The 16885-nt window shown below is 39.9% G+C and overlaps 1 protein-coding gene across 6 annotated transcripts in view; it reads left to right on the forward strand.

The window, feature by feature from the left end:
• Positions 1-16885, forward strand: part of TTC7A (tetratricopeptide repeat domain 7A) — a 173638-nt gene that overhangs the window by 100187 nt on the left and 56566 nt on the right. For all 6 annotated transcript variants that reach the window (XM_027641742.1, XM_027641743.1, XM_027641747.1 and 3 more), the window contains 2 exons: positions 11731-11847; positions 15609-15706. In XM_027641742.1, coding sequence (XP_027497543.1) covers positions 11731-11847; positions 15609-15706 — 215 coding nt within the window. The remainder of the gene's footprint in view (positions 1-11730; positions 11848-15608; positions 15707-16885) is intronic.

The following is a 16885-nucleotide window of genomic DNA, read 5'->3' on the forward strand; positions in this document are numbered from 1 at the left end:
CTGGTGTTGGGAGTCTGTTTCAAAATGTCAGATTTCAGGTGTGTGCTGTGTATTTGAACCATGCTTCCTCTGGATGTCATTCCCTGAGGGAATTAATTATGGTAGGATATATCACATACATAATGACAGGCTCTGTTAAGCTTTCCGGAGGCAAAACTACCAATCAGGTCAGCATAGAGCCTGAGCACTTTTACTTGCCTTGGAGTACGGAGTTCTGCACAGTGGCTTTGGATATTCTTTCAGTAAGGTACCTAAGGAGAGGTGTGGACATAATAATGCAAATACACTGCCCTCAGTGTGGTGGCAATGGAGAGGAACACCATACCTGTGTTTTGGACATACTGGCTTAGAAAGGAAATAAAACTTAGATTTTGAGCTCTGAATTCCAGTGGGCTTGCACCATGGCCTTTTAAGAAGAAAAAATAAAGGCATACATAAATGCAAAGCATGGTAAATGGTAAACTGAGCAGTACTCATGCTTTCAGGTTGATATCTGTTTCTCCCATTCAGACTTCAAGGAAAAACTGGTACATGCTGCTAACTTATCAGAAGACGGATTATAAATAGACTCCTCTGATTTATCCTAGTGTGCTCTGATCTCTTACTCTGCAGAGAGTTCTGTACTGAATTAAAAGAATACATGAAACAGGATAAACATGGAGATTTCATTGTGTTCTGTCGGCAGGAGCAGGTGTGAATGAGTTCAGCCCGGCCTCCTTCTGTCCCTCTTCTTGGCTGAGATGTAGAGGTGCAGAGTATGACCTCGGGTGCCTTGCTGCTCTGCTGCAGGGCTGCTCCATGATTGACGCTGGCAGCCTTGCAGAAGCCGAGCATTTCCACATGGGGTTCTCTCCACAAAGGAGAGAGTATAAAGCTTTTTCCTGTGAAAAGCTGGGGCTTGCTATGCATCACTGCTTCTGTTCCTTTCTTTTTCTAATTTGCAGAATCCTCCTGGAAGTATAGAAAGTTTGAATTGAGCAAATGAGTTGTTTATTTAAGGGGATAGGGAGTCAGCTGATACAAGCTGATCAAACTGCACTGACTCTGCACTTCATTTCTGTGTTTATCTGATGCATGCTCATTTTTCGGGAGTTGAAATTGCCTGAGCTTTTCTGACTTGAAGCTTGAGTGCCAGATCCTCAGCTAGTTTAAGAAGACAAAAATCCATTCATTTCACTTGAGCAGAGCTGATTGCCTTCAGCTTTCTGTCTGATTCTGAATGTTTAGTTCCTTTTACCTGTTTCATTACAGCTGCTAGCTCTAAATTTTGGAACAGAGTTTGGTTTTATAAAGCACTGTTGTGTAGAAATTTGTAAAGGTCAGTGGTTGCTAAGTGCTGGACTGTGTCTCAAAAAAGAAAAACCCAACGCACCAACCAAAAAAACCCAAAACCAAACAAAAAAAAAAAAGCACACATACACACAAAAAAACCCCAAAAACAGAACAAAAAAAACCAAAACAAAAAAAAACCACAACCACACACGCACACAAAAACAAACAAGCCCCAAACCCCGCCCCTTCTGTGGGTGAAGAACCCAAAAGTAAGCAAAAAACCCAGTAATCTTGTCACCTGCACTGCTGTATAAATGAGACCTATTTTTCAGCAGTCAAGCTTGTTTAATTCCAACCAGCATTTAAATTGTTTTTGCAGTTTTACACTGAGATGTGTTTTCAGACTATTATTGAAAGAAGGCCAAATATTGCTATTTTTGAATGTTTAAAATCCAATTACTGTGCATGTTTTCTCAAAGGACTTTCTTTAATCATACATGCAGTGCTTTGGATGTATAATATTGTGTCATCTTTTGTCAGCACATCTAGAATATCTGTCACATTGGGGTGTAACCAATATTGCAGAAAAATAATCCATTAATCTGATTTTAGGTTCAATTTGCCAGGGATTCTCTTTTTCCTTTTGTTTTGGTTTTTTCAGGGTTTTTTTTTACCATGCATATATTTCTCACCTTTCTCTCAAGGCGTTTATTTTTTGTTGGCAGTTCTTATTGAAATTTGTTACTTATTTCTGACAGTTTGAGAGACTGCTGATTATTACTCATAAGCAGTGACTGAGCTTACCCGTACAGTGTAAGATGTACCTGCTGGAGTCATACATGCATCAGTGAAGTTCAAATTTACAGCAAGGCTAAGGAATGAAGCTTCACATCTAATATACAGCTTTCTGCTAGAAAAACATTACACTGGAGTAGTAGTCAAGGATACAAGCTGTGGAACTGGGTTCTCTAGGTTGGCAGCGTCCTTGGGTTGATGTATATAGTTAGGAAATTGTTAGGAAGAAAAGGGCAGGAAACATATAGAGCTGTTCACTGTTATATCCTGAGTTTTTTTTAACTCAGAGTAATGATTAAAAAGAGCTATCGCCTTATCAGTTCAGTCAGCTGGCCTGACATCCATGGGGAACCTGTACAGTGTGGGAGGGCAACAACATGACAAGAAGTGCCATTGTTGCTAAGGCCAAGTCTGCATGGTCTCAAACCTGACAGGGATTAGGGGCTACAAGTCCTGACTCTGCAATTAGCTTTGTACAGGATGAAAAGGAACTACAAAGGAACTTCATAAGAAAATTAAGTGCATCTCCAAAACACTGTCTGTGGTGAAAAAGCAACCCAGCACTGCCATGAATACATGCTGGTGAAGGATTGAATGAAACTGCAGTAGTCCAAGCTTCAGCACACCTGTCTGTTGAATCACAGACCCAGGTCTGTAATGCTGATCGCTGCCTCTGCGTTAAAAGGTCACACTCCTGTTGTCTCCATGCTGTGGTTACTGCACTAGCTGTGTTCAGCTGGCACTGGTGCTGACATAGGCTACAATTACATCATGGTTTTGCTTTGCAGGCTTAGACAAATATGATTCCTGCTGGTAGCAAAATAGCCATTTATTTCTCTGGGATTTTCTTTGGTGAAGCCAGCAGTTTTCTGTCTACTCAACACAACACAGATCTGTTCTAGATATTGTGGTTTTGTTTGTTTGGGTTTTTGTTGTTGTTTGTTTTTTTCAGAAATGAAGAAGCTTTTGTCTGTCTTCTGTAATTTTCACCTTTTAAGCACGTCTGTCCCTGTATTTTTTCAAGCTGGTGTAGAAACCTGCTCCTCCCTATCTTACTAAACAAGCTCATCTTCTAAAAAGTACTGCCTCTAAACTGTCATATGGTGGGTTGTCTTATCCGGAACGTAAATTAAAACATGCCCTCACGTGCCCCAGAACCTGTACCCTGTAGTGAAATCCAGTGGTGTTTGATAGATTGATTTTTTTGCCTCTCCTGAGACGTGCAGACAGTGAGCTCTAAATAAGGGCAGATGCTGGCCCTCCTTGTGTTACTCACGTTAACACCTCGTCCTCTGCGAAGTTAAGCAGTTAGGAGAGAAACTCATAAATTCTTCTCCTTATGAAGAGCTGGATCTACCAAGGTCCATAAGCACATGCTTAGTCTTAAGGAGAGGAATAATTGATTTCTTGTTGATTTCAGCCGGACAACTCATATGCTTAAAAGATGAAGACCTTTTATAAGTGCTTTACTGGAGTAGTGCCAAAGTGGCATAAATTACGTTGCCCCGAAATAAAATCATAGAAAGAGTGAGGTGTGTTTAACAACATTGCATAATGCAGTTTGAAAAAGAAGATCTTAATTTACACCTGTTATTTTTATAGCAAAGCCAAATTTTGTGTGGTTCTAATTTACTAATACACTGGGGGGGCATGATGCACTTTCAGACTGTTGGCTCCAAGTATCAGTAACATGCAAGATTTCATAAATGTGTCAAGTTGGGTACAAATGTTTTATTAATCTTAAATGGGGTTCTACTTTAGTGTATTTTGTTGCATAATTTATACATCAATAATATGAGTATGCTGTCACTTTTTATTACCTTGACACTAGGTTAATTAGAAGGTATTTCACTCTGTTTTAAATAGGTGAATCAAGATTCTGATATAACTTCCCAAACAGAAGGTGTGTTCTTGGTTGCAGACTGAGGTGACTTGGAGTTAATGTTGAGCATTGCTTCATTAGCCAGAGTCCTTTCCACTAAAAGCTGCCTAAACTGCACATAGTAGAAGCTTTTATGAAAAATACAAAGTTTGTAAGTGAAGCATCCAGTTCTGCAGTCTTTGGGGATAGGAAGCATTGGCAGCATGTTAAGAATTTCAACTTAGTACTGTTAATGCTCTTTTCTTGTCTGGCACGATCTCAGCTCAGCAATTAGAGACCCTAGGCCTGGTTTCCTTTTCCGTTTCTGTAAATCAAGAGTTATTCCAGTGGTTGTGGCAACGTGATAGTTCTCAGCTCTGCCCTTCCAAATGAGTTCCTATTTAATCAGGGCTGGCTTGAATTTATTTTGGAGCACATCTGATGAAATTCTGAAGAATCAGACCCAGCTGATGAGAAAGTATTTTAAAAGTGATGTCAGTTAAGAGGAACTCCGTGTGCTTTCCTTCCTATCCCCAAATAGCTCTGAAGTTGAGAGCACCAGTATTAAGAGGTGAAATGTAAAGGATACGGGGAAGGTGATTATGAGGAACCTAGTTCTCCAAATGCTTTGCAAAGGTCATTCCCGTTATCTGCTCTGCAGTTAGAAGAGTTGAGGCACAGGGACCTGAAGCAACTTGCCCAACACTGGCCAAGAAGCCATGTGAGAGAACAAGAAACGGAGCATGGCTCTCCCAGGTCCCCAGCCCAAGCTATGGGGTATTGGCCATGCTGCCCCCAGGGGTGATATACAGGGGACCATGGTTTCCAGTGCACCTCTGAGGTTGCACTGACATTTGCACATGGTCATGCAGGTGTCTGTTTCCACCTACAAATGAGATACTGCACCACAGAGTCACCCGAGAAAGTGCCAGGGTTTGGACCTGATGGATGAGGAAGCTGTGCATTGAACTCCAGCTGAATTCGTTATTGAAATTAAATAGGTGTTGGACCTCTAAGCTCCTGGCCTTCAATACCTGAGACCTGGCCCTGATTTTCAAATGTGATCATACAGTTTCCAGCACAATGGGGAGTATTGCATGTAGTTTGAGTCAGAGAAGAAAGCTGATGTAAACACTCTTCATAGCAAAACCAGAAACTTTTATTTTCTAGGTTTTGCTGTAAGACTTGTAATTGTGAAAATTAATTTTGTCTTTATTCAGACAAGCTATGGACTGAAATACATGTGATTTATGATGGTACAAAATGATTTTGTTGGCAGTTCCTTATCAGGGTGACAGGAAGATAAAAAAATCTTTTCAGGTGTATCACCCAAAGGATCCTATGTAACACAGGATGAAGCAAGGGTTTTTATCAGTTCTGCTAATGATTTGCCTGATTCCTACACTCTTAACAAAAAGCAAAATTCCACAAGTCTGGCATTGAAAATTAATGACTTAGCCAAAAGGAAAGGAGACAATAATTCTGATCACTCTTTTTTGTGCCTTATGTTCTTGGTTATGACTACATATGGCTTAATTCTGAAGACAGGTGAAGATAAAGAGGACTTTCAGTGCTTGGTTTTTGGTTTTGTTTTTGCGGTTGTTTTTTTTCCCCAGGAAATAAGCTTGCTTTTTCTTTCAACAGACTATTATTTCCTTCAAGCGACAACCTTGAAGCCTGGGTTTAGCAGATAAAGGAGATTTGTTACAAGACCTCCTTCCGATGTAGGGGTCACTTTCTGGATGGATCACATAAATATTCATAGATTCATATTTGCCCTCTGTATCACAAGTGAATCTGATGGATCTGAATGCTGAAAAAAGTGCATGAGGTTGCTGGACTGGCTGCAGACATGTTTGTCTTGGGAAGTGACATCTGGGTCTGTGCAGAGATATGAAATGTAGTCCATGGGCAGGACCGTCAGCTGACTGACAGGAGGCCCTTCTGCCTTCAGGTGCGAGCTGCAGCTCGCAGGAGGAGACTGTCCAAGAAAAAACACCCAGAGCTGGAGCCATGCCAGTGGCTGCTCTTTTGGCTTTGCTGTGCAGTCTTGGACAGGTTGGGCTGCAATCTTGGCTTTTCTGATCATCTCTTCTTCTGTTTCTTTCCTTCTCTGTGAGTGAAAACCTTCTAGGTGCCTTGTGTCATGAGGCTAAGCTTAGCAAGTTGCCTTCATCATGTAAACTTTTAAATAGCCTAGAATCCACCACTCCGGAGGCTGTTTTCACCCCCTGCTGTTGCAGTTCGTGGAGAAACATTAGCTGAATGGCTAATTGTCATGCAAGACTGGGGCTCTAAGCATGGCATTCTTATAAGGTAGATGTCAGCTCTGAGTCTGCTAGATTTGCTGGGCTGGGAAGACGAAGCCAGCAGTTCTTTGGGCATGCTGACAGATTTCTTGGTTTTATTTTTTGTTCATATTTGGGGGTTAAATGGACAGGGAGCTATAAAAAATAGGACAGTATGCCTGTAGAAGTATATAATCAATTTATTTTTGTAGGGAAAGTGATAGATAACATGGCGGAGCAGAAGTTATAAAAGGAGGCTGCAGTCAGAGTTGCTGGCATTAATTTAACTAGAGAATGTACCCTTAAATGTCAGGAGACTGCAAGAAGCACAGAGTTATTTGAGAAGACAGCAGCTTTGATGTTGATTTTATCAACAAAAAAATACAGGAGATTAAAAGCAACTTTCCAATTTTGCCTACTTTTTTTCTTATTGATAACGTGACTAGGGCTTTAGTAAGTGTTGTGGGAAGGTTAATGAAACCACAATGGTTACGGTGAAAGAGTATACATTATCTAGTTGACTTGTATAGGTGACTCATCACTGAAGCTAAACTCAGCAGCTGATAAACTGAGCAACTGATTTTTCTGTGAAGATACTACAGTTCCACATACACTGTCCTCTCATACTGGCAGATAAAACAAGACCGGACAATCTGGGTTATAAAAAGAGCAGGGCCTGCAATTGTGTTTCTGCTGTATCAAAATGTAAGAGTGGCCATTCTTGATCAAACTAAGGGCTTGTCTGGCTTCAGCAGGGCATGTGCTGAGTGCACAGGGAAAAGCATGTAGAAATGTGGCAGTAGGATGATCCTACCCCTCATATATCATCACCACTTCTGTCAGCGGAGTGGCTCAGAGCTTTTGGAGCCAGAAGTTGCATTAGGTTGTCTTTAATACCCCTGATGGCCCTGTCATCTGTGAATTTATCTAATCTCTTTTTGAACCTATTTATGTTTCTGCTCCAGAACATCCTGTAGCAATGGGTTTTGCACTTTACTTTTGTGTTGTATGGAAAAGCACTTTATTTGCTCATTTTAAATCCACTGCTTGATTGCTTTATTGGATATTCTTTCTTTCATTGAAACAGCACAGATTTGCTTTGCCTTCCTGATCTTCTTCATGCTGTTAATGATTTTATAAATGTCATCTCTTCTCTCAGCCTCTTTTTCAGGCTGAGAAGTCTGTTTACTGTCTCCATATATCAAAAGCATTCCAAGACTTTGATCATTCTTCTTGTCTGCTACATCATCTTTCCAGTTCTGTTAGATCAGTTTATGTCCTGTATCCACCTGTATCTTCCTTCTGCATCCATTACCTTAAAGGAGAGGAAACCAATTCAAGAGTTCAGTGATTGAAGTGTTGGGGGTTTGAATCCATGCCTTGCAGTTCCTCAGGGGGCAGACTTGGGCCATCTACCCATCCGGGTTGTGACAGTCCCCTGCTTTTTATTGGAGCTGGTGTGAAATATTTATCTGGGGTTCAGAGAGGTAGTAGGGTGAGCTGGTTGCTGCTGTCCAGTGGCACTTGCATGCTGCTCCACACCCCATCAGTCGCTGGATAAAGTGTATTTGCTGTTCTCGGAGCAGTCACAAGCATTCTGGTTTCTCTCTCCAGGCAAATGTCTGTACAAACAGCCACATACATCCTGTCATTTAAAAAACAATGAAACAAAGTACACGTATTAGTTGCCGAAGGTCAGTATCTTCATGCTAATGCACACAATTGTCTCCATGAATTGAGATATACTGCTACAGGTTTTGGTGATTTGTTTTCTTTCCTTTGTATTACAAATCCAAAATAACCCAGCAGCTGTGAGTGTAGGTAGACAAATCTGTGTAAATAATGAAAGACTTTGGGGAATGACACCACTGGTCTGGTAAAGCTTGAAGACATGTAGATCTTTGAGCAGCTGCTCGCAAGCTCTGAAGAACTGGAGGGGTTATAAGCAGACAGTGAATGGCAAAATATATAGATAAATGACTACATAATACTCATTAGTCCTAATTTAATCTCTCAACCTTGAAATGAGTGAAAGGTGTTATTATTTGTTATGCTACTGGCATTATTTATTGCTTGTTGGATGATAACATACAGAGATTCCCGTTGTGATGCTGTGTAAATGTGTAGTTCAAGGGCTACATTTGAGACTAAAAACTCCATTTTAAAGCAGCTTTTAAAAGTCACAATAATTAACTGATTAATAAATCTTAATAGACTCCTAGAGCATCCATAAAGTCGTCAATTAGTTATTGCTATACATAGCAACTTACGACTTCCACAGATGTGCTCATAAGCATTTATAGTATACCATATGCACATGTGAAATCTTCTGATAATAAGTATTAGCTATTAAACCTCAGTAGTTAGATTGTCAGTGATAGGAAGGAACTGCCTCTTTTCTTCATGGGAAATATTAAAGAACTTAAAGGCTCAGCATTGAGCCATGTAGGATTAGAAGACTCTGCTAGGTAGGTGGCTGAAATCAGCCTTTATGAAGACAAATGTTGAATGCCTTCTGAAATCAACCGAAGTAGCCTTCCAGTATTCTGGTCTCGTGTCATATTGTAGTCATATTGTTATTTATACTATTGAAATTTTGATACTTGGGAAACCTGATTTTGTATTTTCAGAGCTTCAGATATCAGCAAATTTTTACAGATTTTAATTTGCCAGAGTTAATGTTACTGTGATAGATGTGTGTGTTTGCTTGTGGCAGTAGCTTGACATTACATCAGGGAATAAAAGCCTTTGCATACTGTCCACATACCCTATAAAAAACCCTCTTCTGATAGGGAGCTTAGACATACCCTATAAAAAAACCCTCTTCTGATAGGGAGCTTAGAGTCTGTTATCAAGAATAAGTACTAGTTATTTTCCATTGTTACTGTCCCTGAAATCGCACATGTTACAAGATTGATTTGTGGAGTTTTTGCTCTGTTTTCCTGTGCTTATGTAGTAGCAATTTATATGCTTGCTTTATCCCAAATTTGTTTTCATATTCAGAGATTAACAGAATTATCAATAACTGTATTGATAATCTTGGGGCTATTTTTATATGTTGAATCTTTTTAAGAGTCTATGCTGCTTAATAGTACAAGCATCATACAAATGTACAATGGTATTGAAAAAATATAATGAGATCTGTGCATAAATAATTTTTATTTATGTCCATGAAATTGTGCACAGACACTGTTAGGACACAATACTCGTTAGATTTATGTGTAGCAAGACTGCTGTCTCAGTAATAAAATTACAAGCTTAAGATAAGTGCTACTACTTCAGTGTTTTCTCTGTGTATTTATTTGTCTGGTTTCACTGTTATAAAGCTTATTAGTAACTGAGAAAGACTGACAGCATATAGCACATGCAGCCTAATATCCTCATTGTATTTCCACCTTTTAGTTGTCATGTTTAATTACATTGTTTACTGCTGCCATTGGTATGGTTTGATTCCTTTTGCCACTTACATTCTTCCCATTTGCCTTTTGGTTTGGTTCATTATATTGCTACACAGTAATGTGGATAACGCTATTCCAAAGGTGAATTACCACAACAGCTAACAGCTCATGGTATCTCCAAGATCTATGCATCAAACCCACAGCTTCTGTTTGTACAGTACCATTGCTTTCCAGATGTTATCCTATCTTGCTGAAAAGGCTTTAATGACTACAGAATTCACTGTGCACACATGTAGTTGCTGCAAAGATTATTTTCCTTAATAGTTATGCGAATGCATGTACTTATTCATTTCCATTTGACTAGTTTCAGCTTCCAGTGAATTCTTAGATTATCTGGTAGCTTTTCTTTTATATCCAGGACTCACAATGAAATGCTTCTCCATGTAGGTATTTGTAGGCCGAGGCAAAATAATTTGTTTGCTGCTTCTTGGTTAAACCAAATAAACTGATCTTCTTAAGCCTCTGATGAAATATGTTTTTCTAGCCCTCAGATCACTTGCATAACGTTTTTCTTAACTTCATCCCATTTTCAGTCATCTCCTGGAGTTAAAAAGCAAGAACTAGAAACAGGATTGTTGTGTCTTGCTGATGCTGTGATCAGTAATAACCAAATCTTTCAGCTCCTACTTGATTGTGCTTCCATATATGAATGCTGGGGGTTCTTGACAGAAAACTGCATTGTTGCTCAGGAGCTTCACGTTCATGAAGCTATCTTTTATAATACCAGTACACTCCAGGGCATAGCCTCCCATCTTTCTAGTGTGATATATATTTCTTGCACTGAACTGACTGATTCTGTGCTCTGTTGCATTGGAACAAGCATTGTTCTTATGAGCCCAGTTCACTTACAGACATCCTTGTATAGCAGTCCCCCTTACCCTCCCTCCCCAAAAATGCACTAAAACCCAAATCCCCAGCCTGATGTTTGTTAGTGCCAAATGGGACTGCGGTATTAGCACATTACTGTAGATAATACACCACAGTGTCTTGGCTGCAGATTTCTAATTATTCCAAGTGAAGGATCTCTTACTCAACTACAAAGTCTTCTCTAACATCCTATATGCAGTTGCCGTTGTCTCTTTCTGAAGTTGTTTGGATTCCTCAGGAGGCTGCAGGTCACATTCACAAAACTGATTTTAGGATTTTTAACATTCTGCTGTTGTTGCAGGCATGTGTGTACACATATGTGCATCCAGTGGACTAATCGCTAGCCGTATTCAGTGCATTAAAAATGCGTTGATATTGGACTTTCTAGAAAAATTTAAAGGCGAGAAATAAGTTTGCATTAGCAAATAAGAAATAAATCATATCATCTTGGCAAATTAAAATAGAATGAGTGTTGTCAAGGATGGTGTTAAAATCCACGCTAGCAGCAAGTGGTAGGTTGTGTCATTGCCAAATCTGTCTTCTAACCTCTGCGTGACCCAATTCTGCTGAATTCCAGTGGTCTGTGCAAGTATGCCGTCTCTAGGTATAAGAATAGTAGCAGCAGTTACACTACCTAGAACAAGAATGTACAAGGCTATCAGCTGTCTTGCCTAGGGGCATGAAATGATTGCCAGCTGGGGTTAAGAAAAAGCATTTCCTTCTTGTGAGGCATTACATAATTATCTGTGTATATTAAGTGTGCTGGGTTTTTTGCCTGAAATTTATTATGTAAGCCAGTACTATAAGAAGATGCCAGACTAAGAAAACAGCCTGGCATATGTATTATAGCAATTACTTTTTGTTCTGTTTTCAGTACTGTCTAAAATAAAGTGAGATTCAGTGTATGTTTCACCTTGCTAGCTTTGCAATGTATTGCTTTTAACACTGTCCTGTCGGCTTTGTGACGCAAATTTGACTGCAGCTGAGGAATATTGTTAATCCACTCATCTCCTTGTGGGAAATCTAAAGTTGAGCCAAATGAAATGTTTTGTGCTCTGATGTTTTCTTTTGTTGCTGCACATACAAAGGAAGTAAAAATGCCGCTTGCTGAGGTCTCACTAGGGTGATACTGGTTCTCTACATTTATGAGATGCCAATAAAACAGGAGTTATTCTTTTTCATCTTGCAGCTTACTCTTCACCAAAGTAAAACTGGAATGGATACATAAAGGACCTGAAGAGGCTCTGATGACATGCAGACGTATGTTGCAGATGTGGCAGATGGTATATAATGTTTCACAGCACAGGTAGGCTTTCTCCACTGTAGGAAGTTCAGATTTGTTATTGGGGATGGAGTTATCTTCTTTAATTTTCTAGATACTTAAGGTTTTTTTGAAAAAAGAGTAATAAACACTACTTTTTGAAACATAAGTAATATTTCTAGCTGTGATAAAGAAAACAAAGGCAAGATTTTAATAGCTATTTTTTTGAAGAAAAAAAAGAAAAAAAAACCAACAAAAACAAGACCTCAGTATTTTAATATTGAAGAAGCAGTTTGAACCAAGAGTTTCTGGTCCAAATGTCTAAACATCTCTATCCATATTTGGATGTCTAGAATAGAGGGCAGATTTTTTTTTTCCTTCAGGAGTGCTGAGCATTCATCAGCTATTGTTCACAGTCTGCAGTAGTTGGCACCAGGAATGTGTGGGGGTGACAGTCCCGAAGTGAGTAAGCCAAGGAAAGGCACATTGCCAAACTCTATCATATGCTGTAGTCGCATGCTGGTTGCACAGCCTGGTACTAACTGGGCAAGGAAGGAAGTGGAGAATGTAGCATCTTTCTCCCTTCCCTTGTCCTAGTAAATCTGCGTTTAAATGATGCTACCTTCCCTGTTGGTTTCCTTCCTTTTATTTGCTGCTCCACCAAAAGGTAAAGTTTAGAAAGTGTGAAAGATACTTACTAGGGTTTTCTTCCTTCCCACACCCTTTGGATATTGTCCTAGTCAAGGTATCGCTGTACAACTGTCTTGGGAATGTTACACCAAGACTGTACTTTTCTTTCATCAATATGTCCATAGAGTTTGTGTTTGATGAGAAGGACAGCATGCTTGATGGCAACAGTCATGACAGCAGGCTGAGGTAGCTTGTGTTGTTCCCCGATCTCTGTATGTATTTACATAAGCCTTATAAACAGCAGAAATATATGTACAGAATGATGTATGTCTATATAAAAGTTGTCCTTGAGGGATTATTAGTAATTCTTGTTGGTTTAGCTAATGAGAAACAAAACAAACACAAAAATCAAGATATTTGCATAGCAGCAGAGAAATGGTCTCTTACAGACTGGAATCGTTGATTTCCTTTAGGCCTTAGTCTCTTTAGCTAAGGATTCAATCACATACCTCTCACGTGAGTAATCTTCATACACGAGTAGTCCTTGTGAAGCTGATCAAATCCATGCTAAACAATTATTACTGAGGAAGATTTACTCTTGCAAGGGGGGGGGCTGCAAGCCTGGGACTGTAGAGAGTACGTTGGAAAACAGACAAATAAGTAGTTCAGCCATTCGGACTGCATTTGGATCCCAGGCTATGCTTTGGCAGTTATACTTATAAACCCAAGATGTGATAGCTTTAGGGGCTTTCGATAAGCTTTAGCCATGGAAGCCTAAACAAAACAAATTGGTTTTGCCTTTTTTTTTTTTTAATTTCTCAAAAAATACATCATAAAGTATTTTCTATTGGGAGGTACTAATTGAAAGGTAACAAGAATGAACTTGCTACCTGTGGTTCTAGACTGGATTTAGTTACACAGGAAGGCCCTTATATTAAGCAAATTACAGCACTATCAGCTAACAAATATGTAAAGTATTCTGGGTAGGGCTTGCAAAGGAACTTAAGGGGAATTCTTATCAGTGAGACTTGGACTCAGACATTCTTTAGGGCCTCTTGGAAAAAAAAAGCTTGCATTTACAGAAAGATGAGAGCTGTTGCACCCAGTACTCTTTACTAGTTTAATTAGTAGATAACTGCCTACACACTAAATGGTGCTTTAGTTACTTTTAGTTGCATTTGTCTGGCCTAAGCTTCCTGGCTTCGCAGTCTCACTGTGACTGATAGACTGAAGAATCTTTCAGGGCCCAATATTTTACCCCTAGGCAGCTATTCATATTCCATGCTCAATTCTCCTTTTGTCTTCTCTCTGACAAACTTGTGCCTCTGCAGTCTCTCACAATCAAGTGTTCCCTTCAGTATTTTTGTCACAATTTTGTCCACTGTCTCAACTACCTTTCAAAAATATGGGCAGTAAAGTGGCAAAATGTCCTGCTGTCAGCCTTTCCAGTGCTGTATGCAGAAGGCAAATCATCTGGCTACTATCCCTTCCATGGTGCATGGAAAGGCTTTCTTGGCTGAAGGTCTTTTACTGCAGCTGTTAAGGAGTAGTTAATTTTCAGCCTTTCTCCAGGATAACAGATTAAGCTGTTGGGAGTGGCTATTTTGCACAATGCATTCCACTTGGTTCTCAGCCTGGGATTTTCCAATCTCCTCACTGGTCCTTGGAGTAGGAATACAGTGTATAAGCCAGTGCTTCAGCATGTGCCTAAACAATGATCCTGTGGTGATGGCTGCTACATCGAAGCAGTGCTCACCTCATGGCAGTAATATTTAGAAGTGCAACTGCCTTGTTCCTGCATACACAATGCACCAGTAAGACAGAGTTGCCCCTGCAGTTCCACCAGCAGCTCCCAGTCAGGGCACTTACACTTGGGTCAATCCTGGCTAGGCAAGGCTGAGGCACAGGACAGAGAATTTAATTTTTCCTTCTATCTGTCACCACATGATAGTCTCAAATGAGGTGTCAGTGTGGAAACAAGTATGGAAGACAGGGAGGCCCATTCAGGGATGTAGTTTGGTACAGTCAAAAGCCCAAGAATTCAGGGTTCATTAACAGGAATCATTATGTTTGATCCCAAAGCCCAAGTAAAAGGTTAATTAGGTATTATAAATATGATTTCTGCTATGATGAATGACACTAAGTGGCTTTCAGTGGCTTTCCAGATTGTTAACTGCGAAGGACAAGATTTGGTTTATCTTTTGCTATTGTTTTCTGTGGTAACAGACTAATCGTGTTTAACAGCAAATAGCAGTCCCAAGCTAATTTTTCTGCTAGATTAATGCAAATTCAAGGGAATTCTGTGCAATCCCTACCAAAGGACTGATCAGACTGAAAGACAGGGGCATCCACAGTAATCATGACTCTCTGACAGCTTGTTTCCTGGAAGGAATATTGTCCAAAGGCTGAGCTGCAGGCTTGGAAGTGTGCCAGAAAAAGTAGCCAGGGCAGTCGCTTCTCCTTCTGATATTTTGTCCCTTAATAGATGATGAGAGGAGGTATCATCACCACTGATCCTTGGGGGATGGCAGACTATATGCTCACAGGAAGGCACATGACTTTTTTTTTTTCCAAGTTTCCCTTTGGAAGGCCTCTCCTATGAGGACAGAAGTCTTGTAGAAGAGTAGACCAGATATTCACCCTTTCATAAAGCAGTGCTGTGTGGTAGCTTTTATCTTCTTCCTCTTTTTGAACAGAACAAAGGTGGAAAAGGAGAAAATAAGCCCTTTGAAATGAAAAAATGAAGAAATTAGCACCCAGGTGGAAGCTGGTAATTGGTCTGTTTCAAAAAGATTAGCATAGGAGACCTGTGAACAAATTACTCTGCATACAAGTCCAAGGGATGGTGATTCTTGCTGAAAGAGGGTTTCCTGGTGGGCCTCCTCTGATCTGGCTTCTAGCTGCCAATATGTTCCTTGTGGTTTGCAGAGACTTCCAACAGCCAAATAAACTATGTACCAGCCCATGCCCTGGAGCCCTTGCTGGTCACTGTGTCTCTGAGCTTCCTGTCCATTGGCAGATGTGTGTGTGGGGGGGGGTGTTAATACATTCGAACTGATTTCATGCAGCTGGTAACCTTGGTTTTACAGTTCTAGTGGCAGCTAGACTATTGCCTGCTTTGAGGAGATGTTCTTCACTGAGAGATGGCCAGGTAACACAGTTTTGTTTCTTTACAGTGGCTCTGAGAAATGCAGTAGTGTGACCGAAACACCAGTGATCAAAAGGCATAATGGACTGCATCTCACTCTCCCAGATGCTCATGATATCGATTCTGGTGAGGAAGCAAGATTTGTGCTTTCTTGTGCTAAACACATGCATTTGTGAGAGATGAATGTTTTATTTTGTTTGGCAAGGGTGACGGGGCTGCGCATATTCATGTTGGCCTGGTGGTCAGGAGGTCCAAATCTGTCTCCATGGCCAGCTCTGCTTCAGAAGCCACTGTGGTTTGCCTGTACTTTGGCTTTTCCCCATGCATAAAACAGAGATGAGTTTCTGCTTTCTATTACAAAGCTGTCTGAGTCAAGCATGAAAAGTATTTGATGGGAGTTCACTACACTTTTACAAGAACTGTCTAATTCAGCCCTTTTTTTCCTCCTCCCTCCCCTCCCCCCACCATTTAATCCTTTTTAGATGTCCTGATCAAGCCAGCTGCTATTGTTGGTTTTGGAAAGCTGAATGAAAGTGTCAATTCCTATTAAATGGTGATTTCCTTTGGGATTTCTGCATAAACCTTGTGATGTTTTATTATATGGTAAATACATATTCACAGTAACAGATATAGTCAGATGGAAATAACTGAGGCATCAAAGCTAATCTTGGCAGAAGGGGAAAGGAAGCTTTCAGAGATTGCTGCCGACTTGTGATTTTTATTATAGGTCTCGTGATATTTGGTGCTTCCTTTGAAACCCTGATTCTCAAAATCAGATGATTATGTGAGAAACTTGACTTTAAACTTGAAGAGTTTTTTAGGAAAGCAAATTTCTATCCTTGTGAATGTAGAAGAAACACTTGCAAAAAAAAAGTGAACCTCAAACTCAGAAATTGAAAAAGAAGAATATAAAAGCTTGATTAAAAAAAACCAACACATAACCAAGTCACATGCTTTGGGGCTGGGGAATTAGGGTTTGTCTGTGTCTTAAATTGTGAACACCTGGAATTCATAAAATTGAAATCACATGCTCAGCATATATGACTGAGATGGACAACAAGTTCATATGTGTTAAGTACATGGCTTTTATTAAATAATGTGTGCTTAATTCCCATTTACACCCACTAATGGTTAAAAAGCATTGCAAGGTTAGGTTTTGAGCATTCAAACATCAAAATATTATTCAGCATGTCTGTTCTCGTTTGTGCTGTTAAACCCTTAGGGTCTATATTTATGACATTATTATCTTACTGATTCTATGCACACATATTTATGTATTTTTTTAAAATCCATTTCTCTTTTCTT

This window comes from Corapipo altera, unplaced genomic scaffold, assembly GCF_003945725.1.
Source record: "Corapipo altera isolate COAL_440 unplaced genomic scaffold, ASM394572v1 48b, whole genome shotgun sequence".
NCBI lineage: Eukaryota > Metazoa > Chordata > Aves > Passeriformes > Pipridae > Corapipo > Corapipo altera.